The sequence below is a fragment of the Trifolium pratense genome, linkage group LG4 (genome assembly GCF_020283565.1).
Source record: "Trifolium pratense cultivar HEN17-A07 linkage group LG4, ARS_RC_1.1, whole genome shotgun sequence".
In the NCBI taxonomy this organism is placed as follows: domain Eukaryota; kingdom Viridiplantae; phylum Streptophyta; class Magnoliopsida; order Fabales; family Fabaceae; genus Trifolium; species Trifolium pratense.
Genome location: NC_060062.1, coordinates 31,303,164 through 31,319,330, shown reverse-complemented (window position 1 = coordinate 31,319,330; position 16,167 = coordinate 31,303,164). Strand labels below are relative to the sequence as shown.

General features: G+C 40.1%; 1 protein-coding gene across 1 annotated transcript; it reads right to left on the bottom strand.

Moving 5' to 3' along the window:
- Positions 1-12,163: 12,163 nt before the first annotated feature.
- LOC123922476 (cytochrome P450 71D10-like) lies at positions 12,164-13,845 on the bottom strand. Its single transcript, XM_045975192.1, has 2 exons — positions 12,931-13,845; positions 12,164-12,775 (listed from the first exon to the last, which is right to left on the bottom strand). Exons 1-2 carry the CDS (start codon positions 13,834-13,836, stop codon positions 12,164-12,166), a joined length of 1,518 nt encoding a protein of 505 aa, XP_045831148.1. The 5' UTR covers positions 13,837-13,845.
- Positions 13,846-16,167: the final 2,322 nt, after the last annotated feature.

Here is a 16,167-nt window from a genome sequence, read left to right as displayed (position 1 = left end):
ACTACTATCATCTCCTCCAGACATAGTGTTCTCACAAGATCTTTACTGTCTCACTGTTAAGTGAAAGTAACAGACCAGGTGCTCTGATGCCAATTGAAGGTGTGAAAACACAAGAAGGGGGGGGGGGTTGAATTGTGTTTTAGCTAAGTTAAAACTTTTTCAAGTTCTTAACTCAACTACGTTAGCAGCGGATAAATAACACAAATAATAACAAGAGAGAGAGAGAGAGAAATCACACAAGCAGTTTATACTGGTTCCTCTCACAAAACGAGAGTAGTCCAGTCCCCTTGCACTTCCAAGGGAGTTCACTATAATCACACAAGATTACACCTGCTCAAGCACACAAGCAAGAGACTTCTCAACAATGCTCAAGCACACAAGCTTAAGACTTCACACTTAAGCACACAAGCTTAAGTTTCTCAAGTAATAGTAAAGTATATAACAATATACAAATGCTCTTAACAGAACCTAATGAGAGCCAATACAAAGAGTACAGAGTATTAGACTAAAGTGCAAAAACACTTAACAGAGGTTCAGAGCTTGTATATCTCAGAGTTCAGAGTTTGTTCAGCGCACGTTCAATTCTTGATGATTCTATATTTTATGCAGCTGATTCTTCTAGTATATATATCACTAGAAAAGAGTCGTTGCAAAAAGAACTGTTGGGGTTGATAATCTTTTGTCTTCAAGCAGTCTGTCTTGATGCAGTTTGGTTGTATCCAAAACTAAGAAAGAGTTTCAGTTACTTTGACTACTGCAGAGTGGACTTTCCTTATTCAGCTAACAAAACTGAAAACCCACGTTCTCAAAAGAGGACAGACAAAACAAGAGTAGCTGAACTGATCAGGCTTGAAAGGTCCTTTTCTTCATTGGTAGAAGAGTTGACTTGCAAAGGGAATCTTCACAGATATCCAAAAGATCTTCAGAGGTTGATGAAGCTTGTAATCAGTCAAGAAGTTCTGAAGACTTCATCCTCTGAATGTTGTATCTTCTGAAGTCCAACATCTTCTGAGCGCTTGAACTTCTGAATTCACATCCTCTGAAGTTCACTCAGAGCTTACCTGATGCTTATATCTGCGCACTTAAAATAAATTTTTAGTCCTTCCAATTGTTTATTAATACTTTGTTATCATCAAAACCTTTATAGATTTAGGGGCAAACATTTTTAAATCAATTTTGTTCCAACACAGTTGTGGAGTGTGGGGTTGTTCGATAGGCCCAGAGTACATTGTCAAGCTCTTCGACCCATTTCTTTTTGTTTTGGTCAAGTCTTCTTCGTAACCCTCTTAGGATTACTTTGTTGGCTGCTTCAGCTTGCCCGTTGGTTTGGGGGTGCTCGACCGATGTGAAGTGCTGCTTGGTGCCCAGGGCAACAAGGAATGCTTGAAAATCTTTGTCTGTAAACTGTGTTCCGTTGTCTGTGACTACCACCTGTGGTATTCCGAATCTAGCTAACACGTTTCTTTTGAAGAAGCGCAGGATTCTGAGCGACGTTATGTCAGAGAGGGGTTCGGCTTCCACCCACTTTGTGAAGTAGTCCACTGCTACTATTAAGTAACGATTTTGATAAAGTCCTTTGGTGAAAGGACCAAGTAAGTCCATGCCCCACCAGGCGAAGGGCCAGGGGGAAGACAAAGATTTTAGTTCTCGAGGGGGAGCTAAGTGCATATCCCCATGCCTTTGGCATTTGTCACATTTTTTTACGTGGTCTTTGGCGTCATGTTGCATAGTAGGCCAATAGTACCCTGCTCGTAGAGCTTTCCTGGCAAGTGACCTTCCTCCCAGGTGTTGGGCGTTAATGCCCTCATGGACTTCGCGTAGGATGTAATCTGCTGTGTCTTCGTCCACACATTTTAGGAGAGGAATGGAGAATCCTCTCCTGTATAATTTTCCATCAAGGATGACATAGGAGCAGGCTCTTCGTCTGACTATAGCTGCTTGTTTCTGGTCGTCAGGGAGAGTTCCGTGCTCGAGGAAGTTGTGTACTGGAGTCATCCAACAGTCTTTGTCGCCAATGACGTTTATGTCCACAACCTTGCTTGGTTTTTCTATGCTTGGACGAGGGAGTATCTCTTGGATGACAGATTTGTTTCCGCCCTTCCTTTTTGTGCTTGCCAGCTTGGACAGGATATCTGCCCTTTTGTTGTGTTCGCGGGGAACATGTAATATTTCAACAGAGTTGAACTTGGTGATCTTTTCCTTTACTAGCACTAGGTATTCAGAGAGGTTATCATTCTTGGTCTGATACTCTCCTAGCACCTGTGAGGCGACCAATTGCGAATCTGGGTAGATTTTTATCTCCTTGGCCTGCAAGTCCTCGGCCAAACGTAGTCCAGCGAGGAATGCTTCATACTCTGCTTGGTTGTTTGAAGTTGGGAAGGATAGTGCTAGGGAGACCTCGATTAGTAAGCCATTCTCATTTTCAAGAATGATGCCTGCACCTGCTCCTGTAGCGCTTGATGCTCCGTCTACAAAGATTGTCCATTTATCTGCTCCGTCCACTGTAGGGAAGGAGCTCGTCATCTCTGCGACGAAGTCAGCTAGGACTTGGGCTTTTAGAGCTTTTCTGCTCTCGTAACGAATGTCGAATTCTGAGAGTTCGAGGGACCATTTGAGCATCCTGCCCGCCATATCTGGTCGGCCAAGCAAAGACTTGATTGGTTGGTCTGTTCGGACCACAATTGTATGGGCCAAGAAATAATGTCTTAGTCTCCTCGCAGCATAGACTAGTGCAAGGGCTATTTTTTCAATTTGTTGGTATCTTAGTTCAGGACCCTGCAAGGCTTTGCTCGTAAAGTATACTGGTTTCTGCCCTTCGTTTGTCTCACGAATAAGAGCTGCACTTACAGCCTCTGAGGCGACGGAAAGGTACAGGTATAATACCTCCTCGTCATTTGGTCGTGAGAGGACAGGTGGCTCTGATAAGGCCTTTTTCAGATGTTGGAGAGCTTGCTCGCATTCATCTGTCCATTCGAAGACTGCTTCTTTCTTTAGTAGTTTGAAAAAGGGGAGTGCATGTTGTGCTGATTTGGATACAAATCTGGAAAGCGATGTTAGCATTCCATTAAGAGTTTGTATGGATTTCTTATCGCTCGGAGTGGGGAGCTCGGCAAAAGCTCTGCACTTGTCAGGGTTGGCTTCAATTCCTCGCTCGGTCAGGTAAAACCCCAGGAATTTACCTGCTCGGACCCCGAAGGTGCACTTCTCTGGATTGAATCTCATGTTGTATTTCCTGGCCTGCTCGAACACCTTTCGAAGGTGCACGACATGGTCGAGTTCCTCGGGGGATTTTACGATCATGTCGTCCATATATACCTCGAGCATGTCTCCTATTTGTCCTCGGAAGACTTTTTTTCATCATTCGCTGGTATGTAGCTCCTGCATTTTTGAGACCGAAGGGCATTACGTTGTAGTAATAGTTGCCCGACTCGGTCATGAAAGCTATTTTTTCTCTATCTGCTACTGCCATTGGAATTTGGTTATAACCTGAATAAGCATCCATAAAAGACAATAATTTAAAGCCAGAAGAATTATCAACAAGTCTATCAATGCAAGGTAAGGGATAAGAGTCTTTAGGGCAAGCCCTGTTAAGATCGGTATAGTCGCAACACATCCTCCACTTTCCATTAGATTTTTTGACAAGTACAACGTTGGACAGCCAGGTTGTATACCTGGCCTCCGAAATGAAATTTGCCTCTAAGAGGTCTTTTACACATTTTTCTGCAGCCTCCGATTTCTCAGGAGACTGCCTACGCCTACGTTGTACAATGGGAAGTGCAGTAGGATCAATAGTCAGCTGGTGACATGCTACGTTGGGGTCCAAGCCGGGCATCTCGGAAGCGTGCCAGGCGAACAGATCAGCATTTTCCTTCAAGCAGGCTTCAAGTTGCTTCCTAGCAAGTTCGGGGAGCCCAGTCCCAATCTTCACTGCCCTACTCGGGTCTTCTCCGAAGGGCATCAGCTCGAACTCCCCGTCTGGAACCGGGCGACGGTGCTCTTGGCTTGCCTCGTCGTCTTCCTTCTTCTCCTTGCGGAGCTTCTTCTCATCTTTGTTTTCCTGTTTGGAAAAGCGGCTGTCGAGGTCGATGGAGCTGATTTCTGGTAAGGGCAGGGAAGTTGTTGCCTTGGACTTCTTGGACTCGGGGAGCTGCCCGATGTATTCATTTCCTTTGGAGGAGGCATTGAAGACTCTCCTTGCAGCTTCAATGTCTCCATGCAGTGTCGCAACTTGGCCTTTATGAGTATAATACTTCATCTTGAGGTGGGCAGTTGAAGGGACAGCCATTAAGTCAGCAATAGCTGTCCGGCCTAGGATGCACTGGTAGAGAGAAGGGCAGTCTACTACCAGGAATTTCACTTTGATGGTCTTTGAAGTTTCTTCAGAGCCAACGGTGACTAGCAGGTCTACATAGCCCCATGGCTTAGTTGTTGCTCCATTAAATCCGGAGAGATCAGATCCAAAATAAGGAGTGAGGTAGGTTTCATCTAGTTGCAGAGTCTTGAAAAGTTGGGAATACATGATATCACAGGAGCTTCCTTGGTCGACCAGTACCCTGCGGACGTCCATATTTGCCATGTCCACTCTGATGAGCAGGGGTATCTGGGAGTTTGCAGTTCCACCGGGCAGCTCTTCCATATAGAAGGCTAAGGGCTTTGATTGCCCTTTCGGTTTATCTAAAGTTGCGCTCAGGTTGGAGGAGCCATCTATCAATTCTTCAAACTTTCTCTTGATGGATCCCACAGTCTGTTTGTCAAAACCTCCACCAGAGATAACCATAGCTTGGGCAAGTGCGTCCCATTTGTTCAATGTGGGAGCAACATAGGTGTCGTCCAAGTAGTCAGGGACAAAGAAGTCTTCAGGTCTGGAGATGGCAAGGGCAACTGGCTTGTGCCCGGATTTTTCTGGTGCAGCTTCTTCAGTGTTGCTGGTCTCAGCAGCTTCTGCCCGGGGAGCATTGCCCCTCTTCACGTATTGTTTGATTTGCCCATTTCTAATCAAAATTTCAATGGCATCCTTCAATTGGATGCAGTCGTCAGTCAGATGGCCGTAGCCTTTGTGGTACTTGCAGTATTTGCTCTTGTCTTGGCCAGGCTTTGTGGGTTGTTGTCTTGGAAATTTAATTCCTGCTCTAGTGAACTCAGCTGAGTTGCACTCTTTCCAAATTTCTTCCCGAGTTTTACTAAGGGGAGTATAGTTGCTGAAAGTGCTGGGAGGTCCCCGGGGTTCTCTAGGCCTTTCGCCTCTTCGTCTTCCTCCTCCTCGGCTGGACTGTTCAGCATTTGAATGAGGAGCAGGCTGGTTGTTTCCTGCTCGCCCATAACGGGCAGCATCTGCAGCTTGTTGTTCCTCATATTGGATGTAGGCTTGAGATTTGAGGAGGAGGTCGCTAAAGGTGCGTGGTTTTTCAATTCCCACGGCTCTTGCAAAGTCACTATTTGGCCTAAGGCCCCTTTGTAGCAGGTATTTCTTCAGGTCATCAGTTGTTTCTACCTGGACGACTTCCTTGTTGAACCTCTCTATGAAACTGCGGAGAGATTCATTATCAGCTTGGAAGATTGCGTCCAGGACTGCTTCAGTCTTTGGCTGCTTGCGGGAAGCAGTGAAGTGCCTGCAGAATTGGTCGGTCAGATCCATCCATGAGATAACGGAGCGAGGAGCTAGGCTGTGGTACCAGGCCATAGCTCCCTTTCTTAGTGTGGTTGGGAAGATTCTGCATCTAATTGCTCCGCTGACCCTTAAGAAGTTCAGGGTAGCATTGACTGATGCGATGTGTTCATCTGGGTCAGTAAGTCCATCATAAGCTGGGAGAGGGGGTGGTCGCTCACATCCCTTTGGAACGGGTGCTTGAAGAATGTCGCGAGATAAAGGGCAGCGGGGATCCTCCTCGTCACTCTCTTGTGAGTTTAGGGGAGGTGAGCCTTCACGATCAGGAGTTGGGCTCCTGGAGAATTGGTTAGTGTGATGGCTGCGGCTTACTGGCTGCCCTTGTTTGGTCATCAAGCTGAGTCCCTGGGGAGAATGACGACGAGGAGGTGTTTGGTCCACAATTTTTCCTTTTTTCACATTTGGAGAAGATATACCCTCGCGGGGAGGGGAGACATGGTCTCTTTTCCTGCCAGGTTGCTCAATCCTCTCAAGGGCAGGTCGTCGTTGTCTGACAGTTTCCTGACGAGGAGGGGATTGAGAAGTAGGAGTTCTCCTCGGGGGAGAGTTGTTCCTTGAGAGTCGCTGATTCCTTTCCAAGCGATCGAGTCTCAGATTCTGCTCGTCCATTCGGCGATTCTGGCCTTGGAGAGCTTCGGTGGTTTGCTTCAGGGCAGCAATGAGTGTTGCTAGTTCAGCATTGGTAACTGAAGCAGCGGACAAGTCGGTCTCTGCTGATTTGCCCTGCTCGGACTAGGGGCGCTTCCCTGCCTGTTTCTCAGTCAAGACGACCAAGTCGCCATCCTCAGAAGTCCAGGAAGTTTCCTGCCCGTCTCTAGGGTCTGACTCGGGGAGGGCCTGGAGGTCAGTGATGAGAACAGGAGACAGACGGGGAGAAGATGGAGGAGCAGCGTCCTCAACGTCATTGTTGAAATGAGATGAACTGGCCATGATGAAAAAGTGATTGATTGGTTTTGTTCTTTGGTTTTCTTGCTCGAAACAAAGAAGGGGAGAACTCAGATCCCCACAGTCGGCGCCACTGATCTTAACTGTTGATCAGAACAGGTAGAAGGCCAGCTGGAAGTCCGTTGAGCAGGTGGTAGGCAGCAATCCGAGCAGATGGTCCACGGAGGGGGGGGTTGTACCTGCAGGTGCTCCGATGCCAAAGTCAGACAAGGAATAGAGAGCAAAAGAGATACTAGAGAGAAGTTAGAGAGAGAGAGTAATTGTGATAATGAATAGTGTTCTACCTTGCTCTCCCAAGAGGGAGAGTATTTATAGCCCCCAGCTCTGGGCCAAAGGTCCTCTTAGTGGGCTGGACTAGCCAAGGCCCATTAAGAGGGACTGCCAAGATATTACCCTTAGATAGTGGGTAGAGTAGTAATTTTACCCTATCTTGGTGGAGAGGTTGTGCCATGCTGACATGGAGGTGGTTGGGCAAGCCATGTGGACTTTGTGAGGGTCTAGGTGGACTAGCATTAGCCTAGTCCAGAACAAGTATAAATCTCGGTAATATTATATTGGTGTAAGAATGTACGATCCCATAATATACAATGTGTTTTTTTTTTGACGCAATATACAATGTGTTAGGATGCGAGTTTCTCATTTTTTTTATAGCAAAGAGGGGCTAAGCCCCGAGACAAGAAATTACAATGAAACTAGTCTAGGGGAAGTGATCTCCAATAAATCAGCAAGCATCAGGTGCCTAATCCGGATAGGACAATCTGTAAAAAACTCACACTCCATCGAACAACCCAAATTTGCCAACGCATCCGCGCATTGATTTGCCTCTCGATAAGAATGGCGAACAACAACTTCCCAATCTAAATCAATCAAACGACGCATCTTCTCAACAAGAGATCTTCCTTGAAGGCTACCTCCACCATTTGTTGTAATAGCATTAACTACCGCTATTGATTCCACATGAACCTCTATCAAAGTTTAACCTCCACGCATAATTTAGTCGTTCAAAAAACCTCCAAAGCTCCGCAATATAAGCATTCCCTTGACCAATATTCTTGGCAAAACCTCCCAACCATTCTCCATCGCTCCCTCTATTATCACTTTTTTCTCCTTTCAAATGTCTAAAATAATAGAGAATGAGTTAAATAACCCTATATATAACCTTGTTTCCACTTCCACACACCCTACATTTTTTGGACTTTTAATTAAGCGTCATGCTAATATCCCACTAAAGTAGATCAATTTATAATGATATTTTCTCTTCGGGCCCCCCATGTATCTTTTATACCCCAAATATTCCAATTTTACCCTTGATAAAAACTTCGGTTCGCAGAAACCGAAGTTTTTTCTAGTTCAAATTCAGGAAAATTTCGGTTAACAAAAAAATTCGGTTCGTAGAAACTGAAGTTTTTATTGAAGTGCAAAAAAGTAAAATCTAGAGGGTGAAAAAGAACCATGGGGGGCCTAAAGAGAAAATATCATTTATAATTACTAAGAATATTATTAATAAAGTCGGGATTCAAATCCTAAATTTCTCATTTTTTTTCACAATAGTGTGAGTTAGCCATTAGATCATAAAGAACTTAGAAAGAAAGAAAGAAAAAAATCAACTCATATAGCATTATAAAGTGATAAAATCAATTTAAACTTTGTATTCGTTATAATGATATTATTAACTTGTGCATCATGAAAGACATGATGCACCTGTTCATATTAACAAAAATAACACAAAGGAAGTGATACAAGAATCACAAAAGAAGTGATACAAGAATCACAAGAATTTGGCGTCCGCGGTTTTCAAAAGATAAAAAACAAAGAAATTGCTATTTCTTACTATGGTATTAGGTGAAGAAATGCAAGAATAATCCTAGCTGTAGAGTTACACAATTACCTTCTCATGTTTTCCACTATAAACACGGAGATAACAGTTTTAGCTTTATTAAAATAACTGCCTCAATCGACAGAAATGTTGAAATTGGGTGATAATAGGTCCTCATCTTCATGTTCGAAATACTTGTGTAACTAATTTAATCTAAAATGCTAAAGAAGATTATAGAGTTAAGTAGTTATAGTTTACTTACACAGTTACACTCAAAATGACAACCTTGATAATAAAATAAGTCACAAGTTGAAGCACTTATTTCTACACTATATAAGCATTATAATGAAGGGTGCTCGCGGTGTGGTTTGGTTCGGTTTTGAGCATAAAAATCATCCTAAACGCGAGATAAAAATGCATGCAGTTTGGTTCGGTTGGTTTTTAAAAAGTCATCCAAACCAAACCAATGGGGTTAGGGTTGATTCGGTTTATGCGGTTTATCATGATATAAAAAATATGACAATATCTTCAACTTGTTACAAAATAAATATAGAAAATTTTAATTTATTTTATTGTTTACATGATACATGCAAATACATAAATTGAATATACATAATAACTTATTTTTAATATAAATAGTATAGTTCTCAATCGCGTGAAATGATATGTTTTGACAGCCTATTGTTTTATGGACTCAATTTGGGTTGATTGCTAATAGTTAATAGAGCTAAGTTAAGTATTGCGGTTTGGTTTGATTGGGTTCGATTTTCTGAAATGAAAACCGCAAACCAAACCGTGCGGTTTGGAAGAAAAATGATCCGTGCAGTTAAAACTAAATGCGGTTTTTTGTAGTTTCGGTTTGAATTGGTTCGGTTTACGGTTTTACTTTTGGATTGGTTCGGATACGATCACCCATAATGTCTTGCACTGATTTACTTTATTAGTTGAAGCACTGATTTCTGCACTATAAGCATTATAAGCGTTATAAATCTGAGCATTATAAGCATTATAGTTGACTTACACAACTACACTCAAAATGACAACCTTGATATTCAAAGAGAATCATCTGAGCTTACATAAGCATGTCTTGCATTATAATATCAAACTCTCTTTGAAGTTTACAAGTTGGTTCTTCGACAAACTCAACATTTGAAGCATTTTAAATAGACGGATACAAATCTGCAATACAAAATCCTCCAAATAGTATTAATATATATTTCCTCCATTGCTGATATGAACAATTTTTCATGTCTATTCCTGTTTCCAAAAGCTGCTCGCGCTGTTATCCCATTTGTCAATGAGATAATCTTTTGAGTGAGATTAACAAGATTCGACACCTCTTCTTTTCTTATGGACCTAAGTGATGATTGGACACGTTTTTCACTTAATAGCTCGACAACGCATATCTTTTTGAGTTGCCGCCTCCACTGTTCCCCATATGTACCGAAGACTATATATATCCGTAGCATTGTAACTCCATATTGTTGACAAAAGAAGGTTTGGCCTATCAAAAAATTAATGTCATCATGTCATGTGTTTTCATAATCTCTTTCGCCATTTCTGGTGAACTAACTATTATGTATGACACCTCTCCTAGTTTTAGGTGCATTAAGGGTCCATATTTCTCGGCCAGATTTTTGAAGCGGCGATGAGGAAGTGAACTGCTGATAATCTGGTTATGTTTCCTATGAAGGGTAATTTCCATGGTCCTGGTGATAAATTGATGTTGGAATTGTTATCACTCCATCTTGTAACAATTTTAAATAGCACCAAGAGGAAGAGAAAGGAGGAAATGAAGGTAATAATAAAAGAAAAATTATTCTTAAGTTCCATGATAGTATCTCGATCTATGAGGAACTAAAGAAGAATGCTTAGATAAGGTTTCTCTGGAAAAAGAAAAAAAAAACTCACATGATCATCTTGACAATGCAGAGACATGTTAATTAATATAAACATAAAGAAAGATACATGATCAAGTAGAATATTGATAAGAATACTTTTTCTCTTGCACCACCAACCACGAGAATAAATTTTTAGGCCGACTCACATTCCATTTGTTTAGGCTAAATATTTTTGTATTTTACACATATTTTATGTCATATTCTCAATATATTTGAATGTAGAACATATGTTCGAACTTGCACTTCAAGATATTGAATGCAGCATGCACTTGTTAGTTGTTACTACCGCAGGTTCATGGAAATCGACATTGACATTACACTTGAACCAACCTGGCGAGGCTTCTCCAAATGCAGAACCATCAGCCCCTCATTAAATCTGCTGATACGATTCTGATTTTCGTGAGCTCTACTCCAATCTTGCCACCACATTATGGAACCTTGATCACCAAGTTGAGTAGAAGAAATTTTTTACGCATTACAAAGCCTATTATCCACAACACCGGCACAACCATAGCAACATGTCGAGCCATACTCCTATCCTCCTTACTACACACATCCTGTAGCACATCCTTTGCGTTCGAACAATTTTGCAGACGCTGCTGCAGAATCCGTTCCACATCCTTTGCGGAGCAGATTAGAAAATTTATCGAACACTGCATTTGACAATAATGCAGTCTAGTTTGCATTGGTAAAGATTATCTACAAATGCGCTACAAGAAATGTTGAGTCTTTGGAGGTGCTTTAATTTTCCATAAGCTATTCCCATTACCGGAGACTTGAAATCTGTCAGCACATCACCAATTCTGCATGTTTTGATTAAATCCGGACTTAACCGAATACATCCCATTGCTATCCTCATTCCACACCAACAAATCCTCCTCAAGCGAATCAAGGAGAGGTACTACAAGGATTTTGGTAGCAATCTGATCTGTAAAACATAGACCGAAACATATGAGCATCCCACCTAAATGATAAGCACATGCACCTTGAATTTGAGGAGCTTGCATCGATAACGCATCCGAGGAATGCAACCACAAATAAGACATCACACTAATTTTGCGATACCATCTCCAATCCGCTGTCTACAGCCATTCAAGAGTGGGGGAAGTACCTAGCTTTGAGAAGTTTTGCAACCAAGGACTCCAGCTTAGTTATGACATTTAATACAAGAAACTTTGTAGTTTGTGACACCAAGCCTACGACGATTCCCTCAAAATTGTCTTTGTTCTTTGATCGCGACAGTTCCTGGAACATGTATGTACAACCACCGTCATGCTTTTATGAAGCTATAACACACGTCTCACATTCCCAAGCCCCGCGTTCTCACTTTTCACAATCCTACACTTTTCTCCCAAAACGCTATTTATCTCTGATTTTGTTCTTAAAACCCACACCCCTCCAAATTTATCAATCTGGACAAGTAGGAAACACTATTTATTCTCAAATCCACACTATTTATTTTGAAATTATTGACAGTAACAGATAGGAAGACTTGAATTTTTCATAACTATAGTATGTGACAAAAATTTGTTGCTCATTATTTCTTTACTGTTTCTCTATTTTCTAAGATAATTTATTCATGTAAAATTGATTACTTAAAATCATTCTTCATATGTCACATATTTAAGGTGGATTTGTTCCTTGTTAATCTGGAAAGAAGTTCTTCTCTGGTTAATGTCTTATAGACTTATACAACATTGTACAAACGTCAACCTTTTACAACTGCATTTTATGAACATCATACATTTAATCAAAACATTCTCCAATTTGTGAAATACTGAAATAGTATAAGCAAATTAAACACTTGTTAACATGTATGTTTAGGCATCATATATATTAAGTACGACGAGTAATAGGAATCAAGCATAGATCGTATTTTCTTCCTACAGTAATCCCAGATGTCTCGGTCATATCAAGCTCTTCATTCTTCATTCCACTGGGAAGCTTCCAATCGAAGTGGTAAAGTAACTGAGCAAGAGGCAGTTCAACGTTGGGTATGGCAAATGCAATGCCAGGGCACATCCTCCTACCCGCACCAAATGGTATATATTCAAAGTCTGTGCCCTTGAAATCAATAGGGCTATTAACAAACCTTTCAGGTTTAAAACTCTCGGCTTCAACCCAATACCTTGGATCTCTTCCAATAGCCCAAACGTTAACCATGACCCTTGTCTTTGCTGGGATCTCATATCCATTGATTTGGCATCTCTCTCTACTTTCTTTTGGAACTAACAGCGGTAGGGGAGGATGTAGTCTCATGGTTTCTTTGATGACAGACTCTAAGTATATCAATTGGTGCAACTCTGTCTCGTCCACAAAACCCTTTCCATCAAACACTCTTCTTACCTCAGCTTGTGCTTCTTTCATCACTTTTGGGTTTTTTACCATCTCAGACATTGCCCATAACATAACCCCTGACGATGTTTCTCCACCACCGGTGAACAAGTCCTGTAAATGGATTAACATGACATTATCTATTATCTAAACCCAAAATGCATTTTCTTCCATGCAACACAACAAAAATAAGTTATTAATTTAATGTTCTCTCCAAAATACTATGATTGTGAAAATAAACTGGTTAACATGTTTGGTTGTAGACTAACCTGGATGACCGCTTTCAAATTATCATCGGTCAAGGGATGCTGTGACTGTGAGTGATAATTTTCTTGTTGATAATTAAGAAGAACATCAACTAGATCTTCATCCTTGCTTTCTTCATTACGACTTCTTTTATGATCATCGATTATGTCTTGCAATATTATATCAAGATCTCTTTGAGCTTTTTCAAATTTGGTTTTCGCCCTACTCATCCTTCGAAGCATTTTAATAGAAGGATACAAATCAACAATACTAACACAGCCCAACAGGCTCAATGCTTTCTCCGTTGCTAATATGAACGCTTCTTGATGTATATTCCTTTTCCCAAAAGCTGCCCGCGCTGATATCCCATATGTCGTTGCCAAAATCTTCTGAGTCAGATTAACAACTGATCCTTCACTTGCAGATATTGATTTAACAAGATTTGACACTTCTTCTTCTCTTATTGATCTAAATGATTGGACACGCTTTGCACTTAATAGCTCTATTACGCATATCTTTCGTAGTTGCCTCCAGTATTCTCCATATGCAGAGAAAACAATATCTGTATTATTGTAAGTAAGTATTGTGGTTAAAAAAAGGTTTGGCCTATTACAAAAGGTAAGGTCATTTGTTTTCATAATCTCTTTGGCCATTTCTGGTGAACTAACTATTATGCATGATACCTCTCCTAGTTTTAGGTGCATTAAGGGTCCATATTTCTCTGCCAAATTTTTGAAGCAGTGATGAGGCAATGAGCTACTGATAATCTGATGTATGTTTCCTATGAGGGGTAGTGTCCATGGTCCTGGTGGTAAATTCATAGTAGAATTGTTACACCTCCATCTTTTAACTATTTTGAATAACACCAAGATGAAGAGAAAGGAGGCCATGAAGGTAAAATTAGAGAAAGGGATGATATGAAGCTCCATGGTCGTAGCTTTATCCTATAGAGGAATTAAACTAGAATATTGCTTAGATGATGGTATGCTAAAGACCCATAATCATCTGAATTTCAAGACAACCAAGACATTTTAATGGATACTACCTCCATCTCTTTTTATAAGCACCTATTAACATTTTCAGGCATATTAAAAAAGTTGATAGTGTAATAAATCGTGTATTAGATTTACAATCCAATATATCAGCCTCAAGTTGTTAATGAGCTTCATCTTAAGAACGAGTTGTTAGGAAAAATCTTAGTTTTATTATCAGATGAAACAATTTTTTAACCAGACTTGACTTACCTCGCGACCGAATTCCAAATTACTATAGCCTCTTCTCCAATAATTTAATATTAAGTAGGGTTCAGATCAGCTCCAGTTTCTATATAATAAGTAACATTGGTAAGAAATATTATTTTCCATTATCGCACCAATCACACTCAACATGTTATGTGCCTCTAATTCATCGTTCTTTTGACATTTCGTTTTAACATTATGTGTTGTGTATTAGTATAAAACAAACCAAAGATGCTTTTCTTTTGGGCACACAACCTTTTATTGCCACCAAAGATGCTTCTTGTGTTCATCGGCGGATGTAGATCAGATCACCTGGCTTCATAAATTAAATTTTCGGTAGGAGAGGAAACCATAATTTTTTTTTATTATAAAAGACCGGTGGAGTGTAAAAGCATCATGACATTTTAATTATGTTGGTACCAATAATAGTGGTTGGAATACATAGCATATATGTGAATTAATGATAAAAATTCTAGTGTCTTATAATGGGTAGTAGAGAATATTATAGTATTGTATAATTCGAAACAAATAAATATTAAGTTTTACGTAAGTTAAATTATACACATTGATCAACTTTCAACACTATATAACGAGACTGCTGCTAATTAAGTCTTGACAATAAAAAAAAGAGTGTCAAGTCTTTTGAGAAAACTACACCAAACTTGTGGCAAATTCAAGTTTCTCTCTTCTCCCTTTTATGCTCGATGCATTTTCTAGCCACTTCTTCCTCTTTCTTTTTTTCTCTTCGATTTAAAAGTGATCATAGAACCACAATCCCTCTAATATAAGAGTGGTCACTATTACTGTCAAATTGAATTAAAAATGGTCATACTATTACTACCATAGTCCTTTAGTTTTAAGAGAGTGTGGTACTATTACCATATTAGAGTGATTATAATACTATATGTTAGAGTGGTGAAAGCACCATACTAAAGTCGTCTTAGTAGCATATTACGGTGGTCATAGTGTCATATTTGAAAGTGTATTTCTAGAACGGATCCTACAGTGCAACATGACACTGATACAGTTGTAGTTTGGTTTTTAATGTTGCGGATGTCATGGGTCAATTTCGCGAAACATCTTAAAAAGAGCGATATAGTTTGTGACTCATCCAGTAATCCCCTTCGATGTCTAGAAAATTAATTTTAAACAGTTTTTAACTCCGATAACAATAACAGTAATACTTTTGTAGCACCACACGCCAAAATTATTGAATAAAGATCAAAAGATACTAGTTGAGAGTACTAGACCAAAACCCAGGAAAATAAAAACTTAGGCAAATGTTGCATTAAAAATACTCTTAGAGCAAGTGTACTCTATTGTATAAGTAGTATAAAGATTATCATATCCTCTGCGGCGAAGGTCCTTTTTCTTGCACTTTTTAACTACAAATTCCCAACTCCTTGATTACCTATAAAATAAGGAATTTTAGGTAGAAATGCACAGAATTACAAAGAAATAATTGTTTTATAGTTTCAAAGCAATATTTGCATTTAGTTGGATTTTTATATGAATTACTTGGGAAACAAGTTAATAAATTATAAAAATATGTATGAAAATTAATGCTTTTTTGCACTTATCATGTGCTTAATTAGTGAGAAAATTGATTTTTTTTGAACAAGTGAGAAAATTGATTTTACAATGCTTTCAAGTTGCCTATGAGTTTTAAAAGGAACTTACATTTTTTTTTTCATCACCAGTTTAACCTGGTTCGGGGGTCAGTTCTGGCATCAAATGATTTTAGCACCCTCCCGATCGCAGTTGTGGGGGATCGAACCGTGGTCCTTCCTACCAAGTTCAACGCCAATTATCACTGAACCAACTAACAATCGGTAAAGGAACTTACATTTTGTTTATGAAGTTGGTTTTATGCTACATGATGACTTACTTCCTTTTAAAAACAGTTGTACATTTATTGTTTCTTCTTCCTTTATACCCATGCCTATAAGGCTATACCCTCCGGGTAGGTAAGTACTATCTATATGTGTAGCCACTGAATATGTGAAACTTATACTATTAAGC